At 57.0% G+C, this 25,710-nt stretch overlaps 3 protein-coding genes across 10 annotated transcripts in view; 2 read left to right on the top strand and 1 right to left on the bottom strand.

Annotated features, from left to right (window-relative positions):
* LOC132401288 (zinc finger protein 214-like) overlaps positions 1-25,710 on the bottom strand; it is a 1,156,463-nt gene that overhangs the window by 1,055,687 nt on the left and 75,066 nt on the right. The gene's annotated exons all lie outside the window — the stretch shown is intronic.
* The window catches only part of LOC132401282 (zinc finger protein 229-like), a 50,033-nt gene continuing 47,219 nt past the window's right edge, over positions 22,897-25,710 (top strand). For 4 of the 8 annotated variants that reach the window (XM_059983360.1, XM_059983357.1, XM_059983366.1 and 1 more), the window contains exon 1: positions 22,903-23,333. The gene's annotated coding sequence lies outside the window, so the exon portion shown is untranslated. Of the gene's footprint in view, positions 23,334-25,582; positions 25,706-25,710 lie in introns of those variants that run through there. The other 4 variants (XM_059983359.1, XM_059983363.1, XM_059983362.1 and 1 more) reach the window with 4 other exon arrangements.
* Positions 23,823-25,709, top strand: LOC132401382 (basic proline-rich protein-like). The gene has a single exon (XM_059983507.1). It carries the CDS (start codon positions 23,823-23,825, stop codon positions 25,707-25,709), a length of 1,887 nt encoding a protein of 628 aa, XP_059839490.1.

The raw sequence follows: 25,710 nt of genomic DNA, 5'->3' as shown, positions 1-25,710 counted from the left end.
TCTTTCCATGGACAGTGATCCCGTCTCATAGGTTCGGACTGCCCGGTCCCACTCTTTCCATGGACAGTGATCCCGTCTCATAGGTTCAGACTGACCGGTCCCACTCTTTCCAGGGACAGTGATCCCGTCTCATAGGTTCAGACTGTCCGGTCCCGCTCTTTCCATGGACAGTGATCCCGTCTCATAGGTTCAGACTGTCCGGTCCCGCTCTTTCCAGGGACAGTGATCCCGTCTCATAGGTTCAGACTGTCCGGTCCAGCTCTTTCCAGGGACAGTGATCCCGTCTCATAGGTTCAGACTGACCAGTCCCGCTCTTTCCATGGACAGTGATCCCGTCTCATAGGTTCAGACTGTCCGGTCCCGCTCTTTCCAGGGACAGTGATCCCGTCTCATTGGTTCAGACTGACCGGTCCCGCTCTTTCCAGGGACAGTGATCCCGTCTCATAGGTTCAGACTGACCAGTCCCGCTCTTTCCATGGTCAGTGATCCCGTCTCATAGGTTCAGACTGTCCAGTCCCGCTCTTTCCATGGACAGTGATCCCGTCTCATAGGTTCAGACTGTCCAGTCCCACTCTTTCCATGGACAGTGATCCCGTCTCATAGGTTCAGACTGTCCGGTCCCACTCTTTCCACGGACAGTGATCCCGTCTCATAGGTTCAGACTGTCCGGTCCCACTCTTTCCACGGACAGTGATCCCGTCTCAGAGGTTCAGACTGTCGGGTCCCACTCTGTCCATGGACAGTGATCCCATCTCATAGGTTCAGACTGTCCGGTCCCGCTCTTTCCATGGACAGTGATCCCGTCTCATAGGTTCAGACTGTCCGGTCCCGCTCTTTCCAGGGACAGTGATCCCGTCTCATAGGTTCAGAATGACCAGTCCCGCTCTTTCCATGGACAGTGATCCCGTCTCATAGGTTCAGACTGTCCGGTCCCGCTCTTTCCATGGACAGTGATCCCGTCTCATAGGTTCAGAATGACCAGTCCCGCTCTTTCCATGGACAGTGATCCCGTCTCATAGGTTCAGACTGTCCGGTCCCGCTCTTTCCATGGACAGTGATCCCGTCTCATAGGTTCAGACTGTCCGGTCCCACTCTTTCCATGGACAGTGATCCCGTCTCATAGGTTCAGACTGACCGGTCCCGCTCTTTCCAGGGACAGTGATCCCGACTCATAGGTTCAGACTGACCGGTCCCACTCTTTCCATGGACAGTGATCCCGTCTCATAGGTTCAGACTGACCGGTCCCACTCTTTCCATGGACAGTGATCCCGTCTCATAGGTTCAGACTGTCCGGTCCCGCTCTTTCCATGGACAGTGATCCCGTCTCATAGGTTCAGACTGTCCGGTCCCGCTCTTTCCATGGACAGTGATCCTGTCTCATAGGTTCAGACTGTCCGGTCTCGCTCTTTCCAGGGACAGTGATCCCGTCTCATAGGTTCAGACTGTCCGGTCCCACTCTTTCCAGGGACAGTGATCCCGTCTCATAGGTTCGGACTGCCCGGTCCCACTCTTTCCATGGACAGTGATCCCGTCTCATAGGTTCGGACTGCCCGGTCCCACTCTTTCCATGGACAGTGATCCCGTCTCATAGGTTCAGACTGACCGGTCCCACTCTTTCCAGGGACAGTGATCCCGTCTCATAGGTTCAGACTGTCCGGTCCCGCTCTTTCCATGGACAGTGTTCCCGTCTCATAGGTTCAGACTGTCCGGTCCCGCTCTTTCCAGGGACAGTGATCCCGTCTCATAGGTTCAGACTGTCCGGTCCAGCTCTTTCCAGGGACAGTGATCCCGTCTCATAGGTTCAGACTGACCAGTCCCGCTCTTTCCATGGACAGTGATCCCGTCTCATAGGTTCAGACTGTCCGGTCCCGCTCTTTCCAGGGACAGTGATCCCGTCTCATTGGTTCAGACTGACCGGTCCCGCTCTTTCCAGGGACAGTGATCCCGTCTCATAGGTTCAGACTGACCAGGCCCGCTCTTTCCATGGACAGTGATCCCGTCTCATAGGTTCAGACTGTCCAGTCCCGCTCTTTCCATGGACAGTGATCCCGTCTCATAGGTTCAGACTGTCCGGTCCCACTCTTTCCATGGACAGTGATCCCGTCTCATAGGTTCAGACTGTCCGGTCCCACTCTTTCCACGGACAGTGATCCCGTCTCATAGGTTCAGACTGTCCGGTCCCACTCTTTCCACGGACAGTGATCCCGTCTCATAGGTTCAGACTGTCCGGTCCCGCTCTTTCCATGGACAGTGATCCCGTCTCATAGGTTCAGACTGTCCGGTCCCACTCTTTCCACGGACAGTGATCCCGTCTCATAGGTTCAGACTGTCCGGTCCCGCTCTTTCCATGGACAGTGATCCCGTCTCATAGGTTCAGACTAACCGGTCCCACTCTTTCCAGGGACAGTGATCCCGTCTCATAGGTTCAGACTAACCGGTCCCACTCTTTCCAGGGACAGTGATCCCGTCTCATAGGTTCAGACTGACCGGTCCTGCTCTTTCCAGGGACAGTGATCCCGTCTCATAGGTTCAGACTGTCCGGTCCGACTCTTTCCATGGACAGTGATCCAGTCTCCTAGGCTCAGACTGTCCGGTCCCGCTCTTTCCAGGGACAGTGATCCCGTCTCATAGGTTCACACTGTCCGGTCCCGCTCTTTCCAGGGACACTGATCCCGTCTCATAGGTTCAGACTGTCCGGTCCCGCTCTTTCCAGGGACAGTGATCCCGTCTCATAGGTTCAGACTGTCCGGTCCCGCTCTTTCCAGGGACAGTGATCCCGTCTCATAGGTTCAGACTGTCCGGTCCCGCTCTTTCCATGGACAGTGATCCCGTCTCATAGGTTCAGACTGTCCGGTCCCGCTCTTTCCATGGACAGTGATCCCGTCTCATAGGTTCAGACTGTCCGGTCCCGCTCTTTCCATGGACAGTGATCCCGTCTCATAGGTTCAGACTGTCCGGTCCCACTCTTTCCAGGGACAGTGATCCCGTCTCATAGGTTCAGACTGACCGGTCCCGCTCTTTCCATGGACAGTGATCCCGTCTCATAGGTTCAGACTGACCAGTCCCGCTCTTTCCATGGACAGTGATCCCGTCTCATAGGTTCAGACTGTCCGGTCCCGCTCTTTCCAGGGACAGTGATCCCGTCTCATAGGTTCAGACTGTCCGGTCCCGCTCTTTCCAGGGACAGTGATCCCGTCTCATAGGTTCAGACTGTCCGGTCCCGCTCTTTCCAGGGACAGTGATCCCGTCCCATAGGTTCAGACTGACCGGTCCCGCTCTTTCCAGGGACAGTGATCCCGTCTCATAGGTTCAGACTGACCGGTCCCGCTCTTTCCAGGGACAGTGATCCCGTCTCATAGGTTCAGACTGACCGGTCCCGCTCTTTCCAGGGACAGTGATCCCGTCTCATAGGTTCAGACTGACCGGTCCCACTCTTTCCATGGACAGTGATCCCGTCTCATAGGTTCAGACTGTCCGGTCCCGCTCTTTCCATGGACAGTGATCCCATCTCATAGGTTCAGACTGACCGGTCCCACTCTTTCCATGGACAGTGATCCCGTCTCATAGGTTCAGACTGTCCGGTCCCGCTCTTTCCAGGTACAGTGATCCCATCTCAGAGGTTCAGACTGTCGGGTCCCACTCTTTCCAGGGACAGTGATCCCTTCTCATAGGTTCAGACTGTCCGGTCCCGCTCTTTCCAGGGACAGTGATCCCGTCTCATAGGTTCAGAATGACCAGTCCCGCTCTTTCCATGGACAGTGATCCCGTCTCATAGGTTCAGACTGTCCGGTCCCGCTCTTTCCATGGACAGTGATCCCGTCTCATAGGTTCAGAATGACCAGTCCCGCTCTTTCCAGGGACAGTGATCCCGTCTCATAGGTTCGGACTGTCCAGTCCCGCTCTTTCCAGGGACAGTGATCCCGTCTCATAGGTTCAGACTGACCGGTCCCGCTCTTTCCAGGGACAATGATCCCGTCTCATAGGTTCAGACTGACCGGTCCCACTCTTTCCATGGACAGTGATCCCGTCTCATAGGTTCAGACTGTCCGGTCCCGCTCTTTCCATGGACAGTGATCCCGTCTCATAGGTTCAGACTGACCGGTCCCACTCTTTCCATGGACAGTGATCCCGTCTCATAGGTTCAGACTGTCCGGTCCCGCTCTTTCCAGGTACAGTGATCCCATCTCATAGGTTCAGACTGTCCGGTCCCGCTCTTTCCATGGACAGTGATCCCGTCTCATAGGTTCAGACTGTCCGGTCCCGCTCTTTCCATGGACAGTGATCCCGTCTCATAGGTTCAGAATGACCAGTCCCGCTCTTTCCAGGGACAGTGATCCCGTCTCATAGGTTCGGACTGTCCGGTCCCGCTCTTTCCAGGGACAGTGATCCCGTCTCATAGGTTCAGACTGTCCGGTCCCACTCTTTCCATGGACAGTGATCCCGTCTCATAGGTTCAGACTGACCGGTCCCGCTCTTTCCATGGACAGTGATCCCGTCTCATAGGTTCAGACTGTCCGGTCCCGCTCTTTCCAGGGACAGTGATCCCGTCTCATAGGTTCAGACTGTCCGGTCCCGCTCTTTCCATGGACAGTGATCCCGTCTCATAGGTTCAGACTGTCCGGTCCAGCTCTTTCCAGGGACAATGATCCCGTCTCATAGGTTCAGACTGACCAGTCCCACTCTTTCCATGGACAGTGATCCCGTCTCATAGGTTCAGACTGTCCGGTCCCGCTCTTTCCATGGACAGTGATCCCGTCTCATAGGTTCAGACTGACCGGTCCCACTCTTTCCATGGACAGTGATCCCGTCTCATAGGTTCAGACTGTCCGGTCCCGCTCTTTCCATGGACAGTGATCCCGTCTCATAGGTTCAGACTGTCCGGTCCAGCTCTTTCCATGGACAGTGATCCCGTCTCATAGGTTCAGACTGTCCGGTCCCGCTCTTTCCAGGGACAGTGATCCCGTCTCATTGGTTCAGACTGACCGGTCCCGCTCTTTGCAGGGACAGTGATCCCGTCTCATATGTTCAGACTGACCAGTCCCGCTCTTTCCATGGACAGTGATCCCGTCTCATAGGTTCAGACTGTCCAGTCCCGCTCTTTCCATGGACAGTGATCCCGTCTCATAGGTTCAGACTGTCCGGTCCCACTCTTTCCATGGACAGTGATCCCGTCTCATAGGTTCAGACTGTCCGGTCCCACTCTTTCCACGGACAGTGATCCCGTCTCATAGGTTCAGACTGTCCGGTCCCACTCTTTCCACGGACAGTGATCCCGTCTCATAGGTTCAGACTGTCCGGTCACGCTCTTTCCATGGACAGTGATCCCGTCTCATAGGTTCAGACTAACCGGTCCCACTCTTTCCAGGGACAGTGATCCCGTCTCATAGGTTCAGACTAACCGGTCCCACTCTTTCCAGGGACAGTGATCCCGTCTCATAGGTTCAGACTGACCGGTCCCGCTCTTTCCAGGGACAGTGATCCCGTCTCATAGGTTCAGACTGTCCGGTCCGACTCTTTCCATGGACAGTGATCCAGTCTCCTAGGCTCAGACTGTCCGGTCCCGCTCTTTCCAGGGACAGTGATCCCGTCTCATAGGTTCACACTGTCCGGTCCCGCTCTTTCCAGGGACAGTGATCCCGTCTCATAGGTTCAGACTGTCCGGTCCCGCTCTTTCCAGGGACAGTGATCCCGTCTCATAGGTTCAGACTGTCCGGTCCCGCTCTTTCCAGGGACAGTGATCCCGTCTCATAGGTTCAGACTGTCCGGTCCCGCTCTTTCCATGGACAGTGATCCCGTCTCATAGGTTCAGACTGTCCGGTCCCGCTCTTTCCATGGACAGTGATCCCGTCTCATAGGTTCAGACTGTCCGGTCCCGCTCTTTCCATGGACAGTGATCCCGTCTCATAGGTTCAGACTGTCCGGTCCCACTCTTTCCAGGGACAGTGATCCCGTCTCATAGGTTCAGACTGACCGGTCCCGCTCTTTCCATGGACAGTGATCCCGTCTCATAGGTTCAGACTGACCAGTCCCGCTCTTTCCATGGACAGTGATCCCGTCTCATAGGTTCAGACTGTCCGTTCCCGCTCTTTCCAGGGACAGTGATCCCGTCTCATAGGTTCAGACTGTCCGGTCCCGCTCTTTCCAGGGACAGTGATCCCGTCTCATAGGTTCAGACTGTCCGGTCCCGCTCTTTCCAGGGACAGTGATCCCGTCCCATAGGTTCAGACTGACCGGTCCCGCTCTTTCCAGGGACAGTGATCCCGTCTGATAGGTTCAGACTGACCGGTCCCGCTCTTTCCAGGGACAGTGATCCCGTCTCATAGGTTCAGACTGACCGGTCCCGCTCTTTCCAGGGACAGTGATCCCGTCTCATAGGTTCAGACTGACCGGTCCCACTCTTTCCATGGACAGTGATCCCGTCTCATAGGTTCAGACTGTCCGGTCCCGCTCTTTCCATGGACAGTGATCCCATCTCATAGGTTCAGACTGACCGGTCCCACTCTTTCCATGGACAGTGATCCCGTCTCATAGGTTCAGACTGTCCGGTCCCGCTCTTTCCAGGTACAGTGATCCCATCTCAGAGGTTCAGACTGTCGGGTCCCACTCTTTCCATGGACAGTGATCCTATCTCATAGGTTCAGACTGTCCGGTCCCGCTCTTTCCATGGACAGTGATCCCGTCTCATAGGTTCAGACTGTCCGGTCCAGCTCTTTCCAGGGACAGTGATCCCGTCTCATAGGTTCAGAATGACCAGTCCCGCTCTTTCCATGGACAGTGATCCCGTCTCATAGGTTCAGACTGTCCGGTCCCGCTCTTTCCATGGACAGTGATCCCGTCTCATAGGTTCAGAATGACCAGTCCCGCTCTTTCCAGGGACAGTGATCCCGTCTCATAGGTTCGGACTGTCCAGTCCCGCTCTTTCCAGGGACAGTGATCCCGTCTCATAGGTTCAGACTGACCGGTCCCGCTCTTTCCAGGGACAATGATCCCGTCTCATAGGTTCAGACTGACCGGTCCCACTCTTTCCATGGACAGTGATCCCGTCTCATAGGTTCAGACTGTCCGGTCCCGCTCTTTCCATGGACAGTGATCCCGTCTCATAGGTTCAGACTGACCGGTCCCACTCTTTCCATGGACAGTGATCCCGTCTCATAGGTTCAGACTGTCCGGTCCCGCTCTTTCCATGGACAGTGATCCCGTCTCATAGGTTCAGACTGTCCGGTCCCGCTCTTTCCATGGACAGTGATCCCGTCTCATAGGTTCAGAATGACCAGTCCCGCTCTTTCCAGGGACAGTGATCCCGTCTCATAGGTTCGGACTGTCCGGTCCCGCTCTTTCCAGGGACAGTGATCCCGTCTCATAGGTTCAGACTGTCCGGTCCCACTCTTTCCATGGACAGTGATCCCGTCTCATAGGTTCAGACTGACCGGTCCCGCTCTTTCCATGGACAGTGATCCCGTCTCATAGGTTCAGACTGTCCGGTCCCGCTCTTTCCAGGGACAGTGATCCCGTCTCATAGGTTCAGACTGTCCGGTCCCGCTCTTTCCATGGACAGTGATCCCGTCTCATAGGTTCAGACTGTCCGGTCCAGCTCTTTCCAGGGACAATGATCCCGTCTCATAGGTTCAGACTGACCAGTCCCACTCTTTCCATGGACAGTGATCCCGTCTCATAGGTTCAGACTGTCCGGTCCCGCTCTTTCCATGGACAGTGATCCCGTCTCATAGGTTCAGACTGTCCGGTCCCACTCTTTCCATGGACAGTGATCCCGTCTCATAGGTTCAGACTGACCGGTCCCGCTCTTTCCAGGGACAGTGATCCCGTCTCATAGGTTCGGACTGTCCGGTCCCGCTCTTTCCAGGGACAGTGATCCCGTCTCATAGGTTCAGACTGACCGGTCCCACTCTTTCCAGGGACAGTGATCCCGTCTCATAGGTTCAGACTGACCGGTCCCACTCTTTCCATGGACAGTGATCCCGTCTCATAGGTTCAGACTGTCCGGTCCCGCTCTTTCCAGGGACAGTGATCCCGTCTCATAGGTTCAGACTGTCCGGTCCCGCTCTTTCCATGGACAGTGATCCCGTCTCATAGGTTCAGACTGACCGGTCCCACTCTTTCCATGGACAGTGATCCCGTCTCATAGGTTCAGACTGTCCGGTCCCGCTCTTTCCATGGACAGTGATCCCGTCTCATAGGTTCAGACTGTCCGGTCCCGCTCTTTCCATGGACAGTGATCCCGTCTCATAGGTTCAGACTGACCGGTCCCGCTCTTTCCAGGGACAGTGATCCCGTCTCATAGGTTCAGACTGTCCGGTCCCGCTCTTTCCATGGACAGTGATCCCGTCTCATAGGTTCAGACTGTCCGGTCCCGCTCTTTCCAGGGACAGTGATCCCGTCTCATAGGTTCAGACTGTCCGGTCCCGCTCTTTCCAGGGACAGTGATCCCGTCTCATAGGTTCAGACTGTCCGGTCCCGCTCTTTCCATGGACAGTGATCCCGTCTCATAGGTTCAGACTGTCCGGTCCCGCTCTTTCCATGGACAGTGATCCCGTCTCATAGGTTCGGAGTGACCGGTCCCGCTCTTTCCATGGACAGTGATCCCGTCTCATAGGTTCAGACTGACCGGTCCCGCTCTTTCCATGGACAGTGATCCCGTCTCATAGGTTCAGACTGTCCGGTCCCGCCCTTTCCAGGGACAGTGATCTCGTCTCATAGGTTCAGACTGACCGGTCCCGCTCTTTCCATGGACAGTGATCCCGTCTCATAGGTTCAGACTGTCCGGTCCCGCTCTTTCCAGGGACAGTGATCCCGTCTCATAGGTTCAGACTGACCGGTCCCACTCTTTCCATGGACAGTGATCCCGTCTCATAGGTTCAGACTGTCCGGTCCCGCCCTTTCCAGGGACAGTGATCCCGTCTCATAGGTTCAGACTGACCGGTCCCGCTCTTTCCATGGACAGTGATCCCGTCTCATAGGTTCAGACTGTCCGGTCCCGCTCTTTCCAGGGACAGTGATCCCGTCTCATAGGTTCAGACTGACCGGTCCCACTCTTTCCATGGACAGTGATCCCGTCTCATAGGTTCAGACTGACCGGTCCCACTCTTTCCATGGACAGTGATCCCGTCTCATAGGTTCAGACTGTCCGGTCCCGCTCTTTCCATGGACAGTGATCCCGTCTCATAGGTTCAGACTGTCCGGTCCCGCTCTTTCCATGGACAGTGATCCTGTCTCATAGGTTCAGACTGTCCGGTCTCGCTCTTTCCAGGGACAGTGATCCCGTCTCATAGCTTCAGACTGTCCGGTCCCACTCTTTCCAGGGACAGTGATCCCGTCTCATAGGTTCGGACTGCCCGGTCCCACTCTTTCCATGGACAGTGATCCCGTCTCATAGGTTCGGACTGCCCGGTCCCACTCTTTCCATGGACAGTGATCCCGTCTCATAGGTTCAGACTGACCGGTCCCACTCTTTCCAGGGACAGTGATCCCGTCTCATAGGTTCAGACTGTCCGGTCCCGCTCTTTCCATGGACAGTGATCCCGTCTCATAGGTTCAGACTGTCCGGTCCCGCTCTTTCCAGGGACAGTGATCCCGTCTCATAGGTTCAGACTGTCCGGTCCAGCTCTTTCCAGGGACAGTGATCCCGTCTCATAGGTTCAGACTGACCAGTCCCGCTCTTTCCATGGACAGTGATCCCGTCTCATAGGTTCAGACTGTCCGGTCCCGCTCTTTCCAGGGACAGTGATCCCGTCTCATTGGTTCAGACTGACCGGTCCCGCTCTTTCCAGGGACAGTGATCCCGTCTCATAGGTTCAGACTGACCGGTCCCGCTCTTTCCATGGACAGTGATCCCGTCTCATAGGTTCAGACTGTCCAGTCCCGCTCTTTCCATGGACAGTGATCCCGTCTCATAGGTTCAGACTGTCCAGTCCCACTCTTTCCATGGACAGTGATCCCGTCTCATAGGTTCAGACTGTCCGGTCCCACTCTTTCCACGGACAGTGATCCCGTCTCATAGGTTCAGACTGTCCGGTCCCACTCTTTCCACGGACAGTGATCCCGTCTCAGAGGTTCAGACTGTCGGGTCCCACTCTGTCCATGGACAGTGATCCCATCTCATAGGTTCAGACTGTCCGGTCCCGCTCTTTCCATGGACAGTGATCCCGTCTCATAGGTTCAGACTGTCCGGTCCCGCTCTTTCCAGGGACAGTGATCCCGTCTCATAGGTTCTGAATGACCAGTCCCGCTCTTTCCATGGACAGTGATCCCGTCTCATAGGTTCAGACTGTCCGGTCCTGCTCTTTCCATGGACAGTGATCCCGTCTCATAGGTTCAGACTGTCCGGTCCCGCTCTTTCCATGGACAGTGATCCCGTCTCATAGGTTCAGAATGACCAGTCCCGCTCTTTCCATGGACAGTGATCCCGTCTCATACGTTCAGACTGACCAGTCCCGCTCTTACCATGGACAGTGATCCCGTCTCATAGGTTCAGACTGTCCGGTCCCACTCTTTCCATGGACAGTGATCCCGTCTCATAGGTTCAGACTGACCGGTCCCGCTCTTTCCAGGGACAGTGATCCCGACTCATAGGTTCAGACTGACCGGTCCCACTCTTTCCATGGACAGTGATCCCGTCTCATAGGTTCAGACTGACCGGTCCCACTCTTTCCATGGACAGTGATCCCGTCTCATAGGTTCAGACTGTCCGGTCCCGCTCTTTCCATGGACAGTGATCCCGTCTCATAGGTTCAGACTGTCCGGTCCCGCTCTTTCCATGGACAGTGATCCTGTCTCATAGGTTCAGACTGTCCGGTCTCGCTCTTTCCAGGGACAGTGATCCCGTCTCATAGGTTCAGACTGACCGGTCCCACTCTTTCCAGGGACAGTGATCCCGTCTCATAGGTTCGGACTGCCCGGTCCCACTCTTTCCATGGACAGTGATCCCGTCTCATAGGTTCGGACTGCCCGGTCCCACTCTTTCCATGGACAGTGATCCCGTCTCATAGGTTCAGACTGACCGGTCCCACTCTTTCCAGGGACAGTGATCCCGTCTCATAGGTTCAGACTGTCCGGTCCCGCTCTTTCCATGGACAGTGTTCCCGTCTCATAGGTTCAGACTGTCCGGTCCCGCTCTTTCCAGGGACAGTGATCCCGTCTCATAGGTTCAGACTGTCCGGTCCAGCTCTTTCCAGGGACAGTGATCCCGTCTCATAGGTTCAGACTGACCAGTCCCGCTCTTTCCACGGACAGTGATCCCGTCTCATAGGTTCAGACTGTCCGGTCCCGCTCTTTCCAGGGACAGTGATCCCGTCTCATTGGTTCAGACTGACCGGTCCCGCTCTTTCCAGGGACACTGATCCCGTCTCATAGGTTCAGACTGACCAGTCCCGCTCTTTCCATGGACAGTGATCCCGTCTCATAGGTTCAGACTGTCCAGTCCCGCTCTTTCCATGGACAGTGATCCCGTCTCATAGGTTCAGACTGTCCGGTCCCACTCTTTCCACGGACAGTGATCCCGTCTCATAGGTTCAGACTGTCCGGTCCCACTCTTTCCACGGACAGTGATCCCGTCTCATAGGTTCAGACTGTCCGGTCCCACTCTTTCCACGGACAGTGATCCCGTCTCATAGGTTCAGACTGTCCGGTCCCGCTCTTTCCATGGACAGTGATCCCGTCTCATAGGTTCAGACTAACCGGTCCCACTCTTTCCAGGGACAGTGATCCCGTCTCATAGGTTCAGACTAACCGGTCCCACTCTTTCCAGGGACAGTGATCCCGTCTCATAGGTTCAGACTGACCGGTCCTGCTCTTTCCAGGGACAGTGATCCCGTCTCATAGGTTCAGACTGTCCGGTCCGACTCTTTCCATGGACAGTGATCCAGTCTCCTAGGCTCAGACTGTCCGGTCCCGCTCTTTCCAGGGACAGTGATCCCGTCTCATAGGTTCACACTGTCCGGTCCCGCTCTTTCCAGGGACAGTGATCCCGTCTCATAGTTTCAGACTGTCCGGTCCCGCTCTTTCCATGGACAGTGATCCCGTCTCATAGGTTCAGACTGTCCGGTCCCGCTCTTTCCATGGACAGTGATCCTGTCTCATAGGTTCAGACTGTCCGGTCTCGCTCTTTCCAGGGACAGTGATCCCGTCTCATAGGTTCAGACTGTCCGGTCCCACTCTTTCCAGGGACAGTGATCCCGTCTCATAGGTTCGGACTGCCCGGTCCCACTCTTTCCATGGACAGTGATCCCGTCTCATAGGTTCGGACTGCCCGGTCCCACTCTTTCCATGGACAGTGATCCCGTCTCATAGGTTCAGACTGTCCGGTCCCGCTCTTTCCAGGGACAGTGATCCCGTCTCATTGGTTCAGACTGACCGGTCCCGCTCTTTCCAGGGACAGTGATCCCGTCTCATAGGTTCAGACTGACCAGTCCCGCTCTTTCCATGGACAGTGATCCCGTCTCATAGGTTCAGACTGTCCGGTCCCGCTCTTTCCATGGACAGTGATCCCGTCTCATAGGTTCAGACTGTCCGGTCCCGCTCTTTCCATGGACAGTGATCCCGTCTCATAGGTTCAGAATGACCAGTCCCGCTCTTTCCAGGGACAGTGATCCCGTCTCATAGGTTCGGACTGTCCGGTCCCGCTCTTTCCAGGGACAGTGATCCCGTCTCATAGGTTCAGACTGTCCGGTCCCACTCTTTCCATGGACAGTGATCCCGTCTCATAGGTTCAGACTGACCGGTCCCGCTCTTTCCATGGACAGTGATCCCGTCCCATAGGTTCAGACTGTCCGGTCCCGCTCTTTCCAGGGACAGTGATCCCGTCTCATAGGTTCAGACTGTCTGGTCCCGCTCTTTCCATGGACAGTGATCCCGTCTCATAGGTTCAGACTGTCCGGTCCAGCTCTTTCCAGGGACAATGATCCCGTCTCATAGGTTCAGACTGACCAGTCCCACTCTTTCCATGGACAGTGATCCCGTCTCATAGGTTCAGACTGTCCGGTCCCGCTCTTTCCATGGACAGTGATCCCGTCTCATAGGTTCAGACTGTCCGGTCCCACTCTTTCCATGGACAGTGATCCCGTCTCATAGGTTCAGACTGACCGGTCCCGCTCTTTCCAGGGACAGTGATCCCGTCTCAAAGGTTCGGACTGTCCGGTCCCGCTCTTTCCAGGGACAGTGATCCCGTCTCATAGGTTCAGACTGACCGGTCCCACTCTTTCCAGGGACAGTGATCCCGTCTCATAGGTTCAGACTGTCCGGTCCCGCTCTTTCCAGGGACAGTGATCCCGTCTCATAGGTTCAGACTGTCCGGTCCCGCTCTTTCCATGGACAGTGATCCCGTCTCATAGGTTCAGACTGACCGGTCCCACTCTTTCCATGGACAGTGATCCCGTCTCATAGGTTCAGACTGACCGGTCCCACTCTTTCCATGGACAGTGATCCCGTCTCATAGGTTCAGACTGTCCGGTCCCGCTCTTTCCATGGACAGTGATCCCGTCTCATAGGTTCAGACTGTCCGGTCCCGCTCTTTCCATGGACAGTGATCCCGTCTCATAGGTTCAGACTGACCGGTCCCGCTCTTTCCAGGGACAGTGATCCCGTCTCATAGGTTCAGACTGTCCGGTCCCGCTCTTTCCAGGGACAGTGATCCCGTCTCATAGGTTCAGACTGTCCGGTCCCGCTCTTTCCAGGGACAGTGATCCCGTCTCATAGGTTCAGACTGTCCGGTCCCGCTCTTTCCAGGGACAGTGATCCCGTCTCATAGGTTCAGACTGTCCGGTCCCGCTCTTTCCAGGGACAGTGATCCCGTCTCATAGGTTCAGACTGTCCGGTCCCGCTCTTTCCATGGACAGTGATCCCGTCTCATAGGTTCAGACTGTCCGGTCCCGCTCTTTCCATGGACAGTGATCCCGTCTCATAGGTTCGGAGTGACCGGTCCCGCTCTTTCCATGGACAGTGATCCCGTCTCATAGGTTCAGACTGACCGGTCCCGCTCTTTCCATGGACAGTGATCCCGTCTCATAGGTTCAGACTGTCCGGTCCCGCCCTTTCCAGGGACAGTGATCCCGTCTCATAGGTTCAGACTGACCGGTCCCGCTCTTTCCATGGACAGTGATCCCGTCTCATAGGTTCAGACTGTCCGGTCCCGCTCTTTCCAGGGAAAGTGATCCCGTCTCATAGGTTCAGACTGACCGGTCCCACTCTTTCCATGGACAGTGATCCCGTCTCATAGGTTCAGACTGTCCGGTCCCGCCCTTTCCAGGGACAGTGATCCCGTCTCATAGGTTCAGACTGACCGGTCCCGCTCTTTCCATGGACAGTGATCCCGTCTCATAGGTTCAGACTGTCCGGTCCCGCTCTTTCCAGGGACAGTGATCCCGTCTCATAGGTTCAGACTGACCGGTCCCACTCTTTCCATGGACAGTGATCCCGTCTCATAGGTTCAGACTGACCGGTCCCACTCTTTCCATGGACAGTGATCCCGTCTCATAGGTTCAGACTGTCCGGTCCCGCTCTTTCCATGGACAGTGATCCCGTCTCATAGGTTCAGACTGTCCGGTCCCGCTCTTTCCATGGACAGTGATCCTGTCTCATAGGTTCAGACTGTCCGGTCCCACTCTTTCCAGGGACAGTGATCCCGTCTCATAGGTTCGGACTGCCCGGTCCCACTCTTTCCATGGACAGTGATCCCGTCTCATAGGTTCGGACTGCCCGGTCCCACTCTTTCCATGGACAGTGATCCCGTCTCATAGGTTCAGACTGACCGGTCCCACTCTTTCCAGGGACAGTGATCCCGTCTCATAGGTTCAGACTGTCCGGTCCCGCTCTTTCCATGGACAGTGATCCCGTCTCATAGGTTCAGACTGTCCGGTCCCGCTCTTTCCAGGGACAGTGATCCCGTCTCATAGGTTCAGACTGTCCGGTCCAGCTCTTTCCAGGGACAGTGATCCCGTCTCATAGGTTCAGACTGACCAGTCCCGCTCTTTCCATGGACAGTGATCCCGTCTCATAGGTTCAGACTGTCCGGTCCCGCTCTTTCCAGGGACAGTGATCCCGTCTCATTGGTTCAGACTGACCGGTCCCGCTCTTTCCAGGGACAGTGATCCCGTCTCATAGGTTCAGACTGACCAGTCCCGCTCTTTCCATGGACAGTGATCCCGTCTCATAGGTTCAGACTGTCCAGTCCCGCTCTTTCCATGGACAGTGATCCCGTCTCATAGGTTCAGACTGTCCGGTCCCACTCTTTCCATGGACAGTGATCCCGTCTCATAGGTTCAGTCTGTCCGGTCCCACTCTTTCCACGGACAGTGATCCCGTCTCATAGGTTCAGACTGTCCGGTCCCACTCTTTCCACGGACAGTGATCCCGTCTCATAGGTTCAGACTGTCCGGTCCCGCTCTTTCCATGGACAGTGATCCCGTCTCATAGGTTCAGACTAACCGGTCCCACTCTTTCCAGGGACAGTGATCCCGTCTCATAGGTTCAGACTAACCGGTCCCACTCTTTCCAGGGACAGTGATCCCGTCTCATAGGTTCAGACTGACCGGTCCCGCTCTTTCCATGGACAGTGATCCCGTCTCATAGGTTCAGACTGTCCGGTCCCACTCTTTCCAGGGACAGTGATCCCGTCTCATAGGTTCAGACTGACCGGTCCCGCTCTTTCCAGGGACAGTGATCCCGTCTCATAGGTTCAGACTGACCGGTCCCGCTCTTTCCAGGGACAGTGATCCCGGCTCATAGGTTCAGACTGACCGGCCCCACTCTTTCCATGGACAGTGATCCCGTCTCATAGGTTCAGACTGTCCGGTCCCGCTCTTTCCATGGACAGTGATCCCATCTCATAGGTTCAGACTGACCGGTCCCACTCTTTCCATGGACAGTGATCCCGTCTCATAGGTTCAGACTGTCCGGTCCCGCTCTTTCCAGGTACAGTGATCCCATCTCAGAGGTTCAGACTGTCGGGTCCCACTCTTTCCATGGACAGTGATCCCATCTCATAGGTTCAGACTGTCCGGTCCCGCTCTTTCTAGGGACAGTGATCCCGTCTCATAGGTTCAGAATGACCAGTCCCGCTCTTTCCATGGACAGTGATCCCGTCTCATAGGTTCAGACTGTCCGGTCCCGCTCTTTCCAGGGACAGTGATCCCGTCTCATACGTTCAGACTGACCAGTCCCGCTCTTACCATGGACAGTGATCCCGTCTCATAGGTTCAGACTGTCCGGTCCCACTCTTTCCATGGACAGTGATCCCGTCTCATAGGTTCAGACTGACCGGTCCCGCTCTTTCCAGGGACAGTGATCCCGTCTCATAGGTTCAGACTGACCGGTCCCGCTCTTTCCAGGGACAGTGATCCCGTCTCATAGGTTCAGACTGTCCGGTCCCGCTCTTTCCAGGGACAGTGATCCCGTCTCATAGGTTCAGACTGACCGGTCCCACTCTTTCCATGGACAGTGATCCCGTCTCATAGGTTCAGACTGTCCGGTCCCGCTCTTTCCATGGACAGTGATCCCGTCTCATAGGTTCAGACTGACCGGTCCCACTCTTTCCATGGACAGTGATCCCGTCTCATAGGTTCAGACTGTCCGGTCCCGCTCTTTCCATGGACAGTGATCCCGTCTCATAGGTTCAGACTGTCCGGTCCCGCTCTTTCCAGGGACAGTGATCCCGTCTCATAGGTTCAGACTGTCCGGTCCCGCTCTTTCCATGGACAGTGATCCCGTCTCATAGGTTCAGACTGACCGGTCCCGCTCTTTCCATGGACAGTGATCCCGTCTCATAGGTTCAGACTGTCCGGTCCCGCTCTTTCCAGGTACAGTGATCCCATCTCAGAGGTTCAGACTGTCGGGTCCCTCTCTTTCCATGGACAGTGATCCCATCTCATAGGTTCAGACTGTCCGGTCCCGCTCTTTCCATGGACAGTGATCCCGTCTCATAGGTTCAGACTGTCCGGTCCCGCTCTTTCCATGGACAGTGATCCCGTCTCATAGGTTCAGACTGTCCGGTCCCGCTCTTTCCAGGGACAGTGATCCCGTCTCATAGGTTCAGAATGACCAGTCCCGCTCTTTCCATGGACAGTGATCCCGTCTCATAGGTTCAGACTGTCCGGTCCCGCTCTTTCCATGGACAGTGATCCCGTCTCATAGGTTCAGAATGACCAGTCCCGCTCTTTCCATGGACAATGATCCCGTCTCATAAGTTCAGACTGACCAGTCCCGCTCTTACCATGGACAGTGATCCCGTCTCATAGGTTCAGACTGTCCGGTCCCACTCTTTCCATGGACAGTGATCCCGTCTCATAGGTTCGGACTGTCCGGTCCCGCTCTTTCCAGAGACAGTGATCCCGTCTCATAGGTTCAGACTGTCCGGTCCCACTCTTTCCATGGACAGTGATCCCGTCTCATAGGTTCAGACTGACCGGTCCCGCTCTTTCCATGGACAGTGATCCCGTCTCATAGGTTCAGACTGTCCAGTCCCGCTCTTTCCAGGGACAGTGATCCCGTCTCATAGGTTCAGACTGTCCGGTCCCGCTCTTTCCATGGACAGTGATCCCGTCTCATAGGTTCAGACTGTCCGGTCCAGCTCTTTCCAGGGACAATGATCCCGTCTCATAGGTTCAGACTGACCAGTCCCACTCTTTCCAGGGACAGTGATCCCGTCTCATAGGTTCGGACTGTCCGGTCCCGCCCTTTCCAGGGACAGTGATCCCGTCTCATAGGTTCAGACTGTCCGGTCCCGCTCTTTCCAGGGACAGTGATCCCGTCTCATAGGTTCAGACTGACCGGTCCCACTCTTTCCATGGACAGTGATCCCGTCTCATAGGTTCAGACTGTCCGGTCCCGCTCTTTCCATGGACAGTGATCCCGTCTCATAGGTTCAGACTGTCCGGTCCCGCTCTTTCCAGGGACAGTGATCCCGTCTCATAGGTTCAGACTGTCCGGTCCCGCTCTTTCCAGGGACAGTGATCCCGTCTCATAGGTTCAGACTGTCCGGTCCCGCTCTTTCCATGGACAGTGATCCCGTCTCATAGGTTCAGACTGACCGGTCCCGCTCTTTCCATGGACAGTGATCCCGTCTCATAGGTTCAGACTGTCCGGTCCCGCTCTTTCCAGGTACAGTGATCCCATCTCAGAGGTTCAGACTGTCGGGTCCCACTCTTTCCATGGACAGTGATCCCATCTCATAGGTTCAGACTGTCCGGTCCCGCTCTTTCCATGGACAGTGATCCCGTCTCATAGGTTCAGACTGTCCGGTCCCGCTCTTTCCATGGACAGTGATCCCGTCTCATAGGTTCAGACTGTCCGGTCCCGCTCTTTCCAGGGACAGTGATCCCGTCTCATAGGTTCAGAATGACCAGTCCCGCTCTTTCCATGGACAGTGATCCCGTCTCATAGGTTCAGACTGTCCGGTCCCGCTCTTTCCATGGACAGTGATCCCGTCTCATAGGTTCAGAATGACCAGTCCCGCTCTTTCCATGGACAGTGATCCCGTCTCATAAGTTCAGACTGACCAGTCCCGCTCTTACCATGGACAGTGATCCCGTCTCATAGGTTCAGACTGTCCGGTCCCACTCTTTCCATGGACAGTGATCCCGTCTCATAGGTTCGGACTGTCCGGTCCCGCTCTTTCCAGAGACAGTGATCCCGTCTCATAGGTTCAGACTGTCCGGTCCCACTCTTTCCATGGACAGTGATCCCGTCTCATAGGTTCAGACTGACCGGTCCCGCTCTTTCCATGGACAGTGATCCCGTCTCATAGGTTCAGACTGTCCAGTCCCGCTCTTTCCAGGGACAGTGATCCCGTCTCATAGGTTCAGACTGTCCGGTCCCGCTCTTTCCATGGACAGTGATCCCGTCTCATAGGTTCAGACTGTCCGGTCCAGCTCTTTCCAGGGACAATGATCCCGTCTCATAGGTTCAGACTGACCAGTCCCACTCTTTCCAGGGACAGTGATCCCGTCTCATAGGTTCGGACTGTCCGGTCCCGCCCTTTCCAGGGACAGTGATCCCGTCTCATAGGTTCAGACTGTCCGGTCCCGCTCTTTCCAGGGACAGTGATCCCGTCTCATAGGTTCAGACTGACCGGTCCCACTCTTTCCATGGACAGTGATCCCGTCTCATAGGTTCAGACTGTCCGGTCCCGCTCTTTCCATGGACAGTGATCCCATCTCATAGGTTCAGACTGTCCGGTCCCGCTCTTTCCAGGGACAGTGATCCCGTCTCAAAGGTTCAGACTGTCCGGTCCCGCTCTTTCCATGGACAGTGATCCCGTCTCATAGGTTCAGACTGGCCGGTCCCGCCCTTTCCAGGGACAGTGATCCCGTCTCATAGGTTCAGACTGACCGGTCCCGCTCTTTCCATGGACAGTGATCCCGTCTCATAGGTTCAGACTGTCCGGTCCCGCTATTTCCAGGGACAGTGATCCCGTCTCATAGGTTCAGACTGTCCGGTCCCGCTCTTTCCATGGACAGTGATCCCGTCTCATAGGTTCAGACTGACCGGTCCCACTCTTTCCATGGACAGTGATCCCGTCTCATAGGTTCAGACTGTCCGGTCCCGCTCTTTCCATGGACAGTGATCCCGTCTCATAGGTTCAGACTGTCCGGTCCCGCTCTTTCCAGGGACAGTGATCCCGTCTCATAGGTTCAGACTGACCGGTCCCGCTCTTTCCATGGACAGTGATCCCGTCTCATAGGTTCAGACTGTCCGGTCCCGCTCTTTCCATGGACAGTGATCCCGTCTCATAGGTTCAGACTGTCCGGTCCCGCTCTTTCCATGGACAGTGATCCCGTCTCATAGGTTCAGACTGTCCGGTCCCGCTCTTTCCATGGACAGTGATCCCGTCTCATAGGTTCAGACTGACCGGTCCCGCTCTTTCCATGGACAGTGATCCCGTCTCATAGGTTCAGACTGTCCGGTCCCGCTCTTTCCATGGACAGTGATCCCGTCTCATAGGTTCAGACTGTCCAGTCCCGCTCTTTCCAGGGACAGTGATCCCGTCTCATAGGTTCAGACTGTCCGGTCCCGCTCTTTCCATGGACAGTGATCCCGTCTCATAGATTCAGACTGTCCGGTCCAGCTCTTTCCAGGGACAATGATCCCGTCTCATAGGTTCAGACTGACCAGTCCCACTCTTTCCAGGGACAGTGATCCCGTCTCATAGGTTCGGACTGTCCGGTCCCGCCCTTTCCAGGGACAGTGATCCCGTCTCATAGGTTCAGACTGTCCGGTCCCGCTCTTTCCAGGGACAGTGATCCCGTCTCATAGGTTCAGACTGACCGGTCCCACTCTTTCCATGGACAGTGATCCCGTCTCATAGGTTCAGACTGTCCGGTCCCGCTCTTTCCATGGACAGTGATCCCGTCTCATAGGTTCAGACTGTCCGGTCCCGCTCTTTCCAGGGACAGTGATCCCGTCTCAAAGGTTCAGACTGTCCGGTCCCGCTCTTTCCATGGACAGTGATCCCGTCTCATAGGTTCAGACTGTCCGGTCCCGCCCTTTCCAGGGACAGTTATCCCGTCTCATAGGTTCAGACTGACCGGTCCCGCTCTTTCCATGGACAGTGATCCCGTCTCATAGGTTCAGACTGTCCGGTCCCGCTATTTCCAGGGACAGTGATCCCGTCTCATAGGTTCAGACTGTCCGGTCCCGCTCTTTCCATGGACAGTGATCCCGTCTCATAGGTTCAGACTGACCGGTCCCACTCTTTCCATGGACAGTGATCCCATCTCATAGGTTCAGACTGTCCGGTCCCGCTCTTTCCATGGACAGTGATCCCGTCTCATAGGTTCAGACTGTCCGGTCCCGCTCTTTCCAGGGACAGTGATCCCGTCTCATAGGTTCAGACTGACCGGTCCCGCCCTTTCCATGGACAGTGATCCCGTCTCATAGGTTCAGACTGTCCGGTCCCGCTCTTTCCATGGACAGTGATCCCGTCTCATAGGTTCAGACTGTCCGGTCCCGCTCTTTCCATGGACAGTGATCCCGTCTCATAGGTTCAGACTGTCCGGTCCCGCTCTTTCCATGGACAGTGATCCCGTCTCATAGGTTCAGACTGTCCGGTCCCGCTCTTTCCATGGACAGTGATCCCGTCTCATAGGTTCAGACTGTCCGGTCCCGCTCTTTCCATGGACAGTGATCCCGTCTCATAGGTTCAGACTGTCCGGTCCCACTCTTTCCATGGACAGTGATCCCGTCTCATAGGTTCAGACTGTCCGGTCCCGCTCTTTCCAGGGACAGTGATCCCGTCTCATAGGTTCAGACTGTCCGGTCCCGCTCTTTCCAGGGACAGTGATCCTGTCTCATAGGTTCAGACTGTCCGGTCCCGCTCTTTCCATGGACAGTGATCCCGTCTCATAGGTTCAGACTGTCCGGTCCTGCTCTTTCCAGGGACAGTGATCCCGTCTCATAGGTTCGGACTGACCGGTCCCGCTCTTTCCATGGACAGTGATCCCGTCTCATAGGTTCAGACTGACCAGTCCTGCTCTTTCCATGGACAGTGATCCCGTCTAATAGGTTCAGACTGTCCGGTCCCACTCTTTCCATGGACAGTGATCCCGTCTCATAGGTTCAGACTGTCCGGTCCCGCTCTTTCCAGGGACAGTGATCCCGTCTCATAGGTTCAGACTGTCCGGTCCCACTCTTTCCATGGACAGTGATCCCGTCTCATAGGTTCAGACTGTCTGGTCCCGCTCTTTCCAGGGACAGTGATCCCATCTCATAGGTTCAGACTGTCCGGTCCCACTCTTTCCATGGACAGTGATCCCGTCTAATAGGTTCGGACTGTCCGGTCCCACTCTTTCCAGGGACAGTTTCCAGCTCCCGCTGCAGATTTCCTCCCCCTGTTCGCAGGCACTGATCCGCCCACACGGCCCGGCCCGGCCCAGCTCGCTTATTCTGAACTCAGTGGCTCCTACGAGCTTTCTGTGTCCGTTTCATTTAATATTCTCTCCGGTGCTGATTGATCCTGGAACTAACCCCGTCAGACCGCGCTGAGTCGGCTCTGAACTCCATCAAAACAAATCCCGGGAAACAGAAATGCACTGTGACCCTCATTTAATCTTCCCAAACTCCTGAAACTCTCTGGATCTAATATACAGTTGGTGTCATTTTCGGGATATAAATGTACATTTTTTGTTAATACCAGACTTGGGAAGGTTGATTTAGTCTCTCAGCCGAATTGTGGACTCAGTTTGGGAACTGTGTGGCTCCGAGGATTGATTCCTACAACACCAACTGGGACTTCCTGCAGGCCCAAGTAGTGTCTGGTCATTCCTTGTAATTAAAAACACAGAGAACAGGAACAGGAGCAGGCCACTCGGCCCCTCTACTAGCACGTCATGTCCTTCAGTAAGTCCCAGGCCGCCAACACCACTCCTATCCCACTTTGCCCGGACCATTGGCCCCACTTGCAGGTCAACAGTCTGCCAGTGTTTGCCCCCCAGTGTGGTGAATCCCTCTGCTCGCCACCACCGTGGGACCACAGGTCAGCCCCTCCTGTCCGCGCCCTCCCTAACCATCTTCATCCTTCCAATAAAATCCCCTTCTCTCTCCCTCCTCCCTCTCCAGGGAGCTGGCATCAGGCCGACGGGCCGAGCGGTCTCTTCCTACCTCTCAGCGATACACCAGACTCCGGCCGCAGAGTCGCTTCACAAACGCCCCCGAATTCCCTCGGAGGGAATTGGAAATAGATCAAAAAGCGGACATTGAGATTTTTTCCTCTTTGACGGGGAGATCAGAGCGGCCGCGGACGATGTCAGCGGGGTAACGCCCACTCGGCTGCTCCGCCTCCGCTATTGGGCGTAAACAGTGATTGACATTGGCTTGGGCCAATGAGTATAGCGCAGCGGAGGTGGGGGTGGAGGGGTCTCGTGGTCGGTAGCTCAGCCGTTAAACCGTCTCGGCGCGTGTGTGACGTCAGGTTGGCGCGGAGGGAGACCAGGTGTGACGTCAGGCGCGCTGGAGCCGACCCGGACGGTGGATGAGGTGTTGCCCCTCCAGCCTGAGTCTGCCCTCATCATGGCAGCAGGGAGGCCATGTCTGGAATGGGTATGTGCGGCAGTGTTGAAGTGGGAGATCCTGTCTGTCGTGCTCGACGGAGCGGTCCCCCAATCTGCGTCGGGTCTCGCCGATGTAGAGGAGGCCACACTGGATGCTATAGGTTACCCCAACGGTCTCACAGTGAAGTGTTGCCTCACCTGGAAGGACTGTTTGGGGCCCTGAATGCTGGTAGGAGAGGTGTAGGGCCTCTAGGCCAAACTCAGGCTGGAGGAGCAACACCTCATATACCATCCGGGTAGGCTCCAGCCCCTTGGAAGGAACATCGAATTCTCCAACTTCTGGTAATTCCCTGCCCCATCCCACTTTCACTCTACCTCCTCTCCTAGCTGCCTATCACCTCTCTCATGATTCTGCCTTCTTCGATTACCACACTGCTTTCCCCTTACTTATATTTCTTCTTCACCATTCGTGCCTATCTCCTCCCCCACCCCGTGATCCTTCCTCTGATCGGTTTTTCACCTGGCACCTCCTGGTTTCCACGGATGCTGCCCGACCTACCTGCTGACTTCCTCCAGCGTGTTTGTCCGTCTTGATATGACCACAGCATCTGCAGTGTACTTAACGTCGACTCTTTGCGGTAGATGCTATCTGACCTGCTGGGTACCTTCAGTACTTTTTGAGTGTTGCTTTGGATTTCCCGCATCTGCTGACTTCCTCGGGTTTGAGATTTATTCTCCGTTGTCACTCCGGCCACCGGAGGAGACCTCCCACAACCGGTGGCGGTGTGCGGACCTCCGGCCGCCGGAGGAGACCTCCCACAACCGGTGGCGATGTGCGGACCTCCGGCCACCGGAGGAGACCTCCCACAACCGGTGGCGGTGTGCGGACCTCCGGCCGCCGGAGGAGACCTCCCACAACCGGTGGCGATGTGCGGACCTCCGGCCGCCGGAGGAGACCTCCCACAACCGGTGGGGGTGTGCGGACCTCCGGCCACCGGAGGAGACCTCCCACAACCGGTGGCGGTGTGCGGACCTCCGGCCGCCGGAGGAGACCTCCCACAACCGGTGGCGGTGTGCGGACCTCCGGCCAGCGGAGGAGACCTCCCACAACCGGTGGCGGTGTGCGGACCTCCGGCCACCGGAGGAGACCTCCCACAACCGGTGGCGGTGTGCGGACCTCCGGCCAGCGGAGGAGACCTCCCACAACCGGTGGCGGTGTGCGGACCTCCGGCCAGCGGAGGAGACCTCCCACAACCGGTGGCGGTGTGCGGACCTCCGGCCGCCGGAGGAGACCTCCCACAACCGGTGGCGGTGTGCGGACCTCCGGCCAGCGGAGGAGACCTCCCACAACCGGTGGCGGTGTGCGGACCTCCGGCCAGCGGAGGAGACCTCCCACAACCGGTGGCGGTGTGCGGACCTCCGGCCGCCGGAGGAGACCTCCCACAACCGGTGGCGGTGTGCGGACCTCCGGCCGCCGGAGGAGACCTCCCACAACCGGTGGCGGTGTGCGGACCTCCGGCCGCCGGAGGAGACCTCCCACAACCGGTGGCGGTGTGCGGACCTCCGGCCGCCGGAGGAGACCTCCCACAACCGGTGGCGGTGTGCGGACCTCCGGCCAGCGGAGGAGACCTCCCACAACCGGTGGCGGTGTGCGGACCTCCGGCCAGCGGAGGAGACCTCCCACAACCGGTGGCGGTGTGCGGACCTCCGGCCAGCGGAGGAGACCTCCCACAACCGGTGGCGGTGTGCGGACCTCCGGCCAGCGGAGGAGACCTCCCACAACCGGTGGCGGTGTGCGGACCTCCGGCCAGCGGAGGAGACCTCCCACAACCGGTGGCGGTGTGCGGACCTCCGGCCACCGGAGGAGACCTCCCACAACCGGTGGCGGTGTGCGGACCTCCGGCCAGCGGAGGAGACCTCCCACAACCGGTGGGGGTGTGCGGACCTCCGGCCGCCGGAGGAGACCTCCCACAACCGGTGGGGGTGTGCGGACCTCCGGCCGCCGGAGGAGACCTCCCACAACCGGTGGCGGTGTGCGGACCTCCGGCCACCGGAGGAGACCTCCCACAACCGGTGGCGATGTGCGGACCTCCGGCCACCGGAGGAGACCTCCCACAACCGGTGGGGGTGTGCGGACCTCCGGCCACCGGAGGAGACCTCCCACAACCGGTGGCGGTGTGCGGACCTCCGGCCACCGGAGGAGACCTCCCACAACCGGTGGCGGTGTGCGGACCTCCGGCCACCGGAGGAGACCTCCCACAACCGGTGGCGGTGTGCGGACCTCCGGCCGCCGGAGGAGACCTCCCACAACCGGTGGCGGTGTGCGGACCTCCGGCCGCCGGAGGAGACCTCCCACAACCGGTGGCGGTGTGCGGACCTCCGGCCAGCGGAGGAGACCTCCCACAACCGGTGGCGGTGTGCGGACCTCCGGCCGCCGGAGGAGACCTCCCACAACCGGTGGCGGTGTGCGGACCTCCGGCCGCCGGAGGAGACCTCCCACAACCGGTGGCGGTGTGCGGACCTCCGGCCACCGGGGGCGATGTGCGGACCTCCGACCACCGGAGGAGACCTCCCACAACCGGTGGCGGTGTGCGGACCTCCGGCCGCCGGGGGCGGTGTGCGGACCTCCGGCCGCTCATGGCTCTGTGGCAACTTGCGAGCTTGCTGCTGGACGCAGGCGCAATGCCGACTCCGGGTATTGCCGTGCTTCTCCGGTGAG

The sequence above is a fragment of the Hypanus sabinus genome, chromosome 10 (assembly GCF_030144855.1).
Source record: "Hypanus sabinus isolate sHypSab1 chromosome 10, sHypSab1.hap1, whole genome shotgun sequence".
Lineage (NCBI taxonomy): Eukaryota > Metazoa > Chordata > Chondrichthyes > Myliobatiformes > Dasyatidae > Hypanus > Hypanus sabinus.
This window is presented reverse-complemented; position numbering and strand designations above follow the sequence as displayed.

Excerpts from the sequence above, each read along its gene's own strand:
- LOC132401382 (XM_059983507.1), top strand. The coding sequence starts at position 23,823 with ATGTGCGGACCTCCGGCCACCGGAGGAGACCTCCCACAACCGGTGGCG.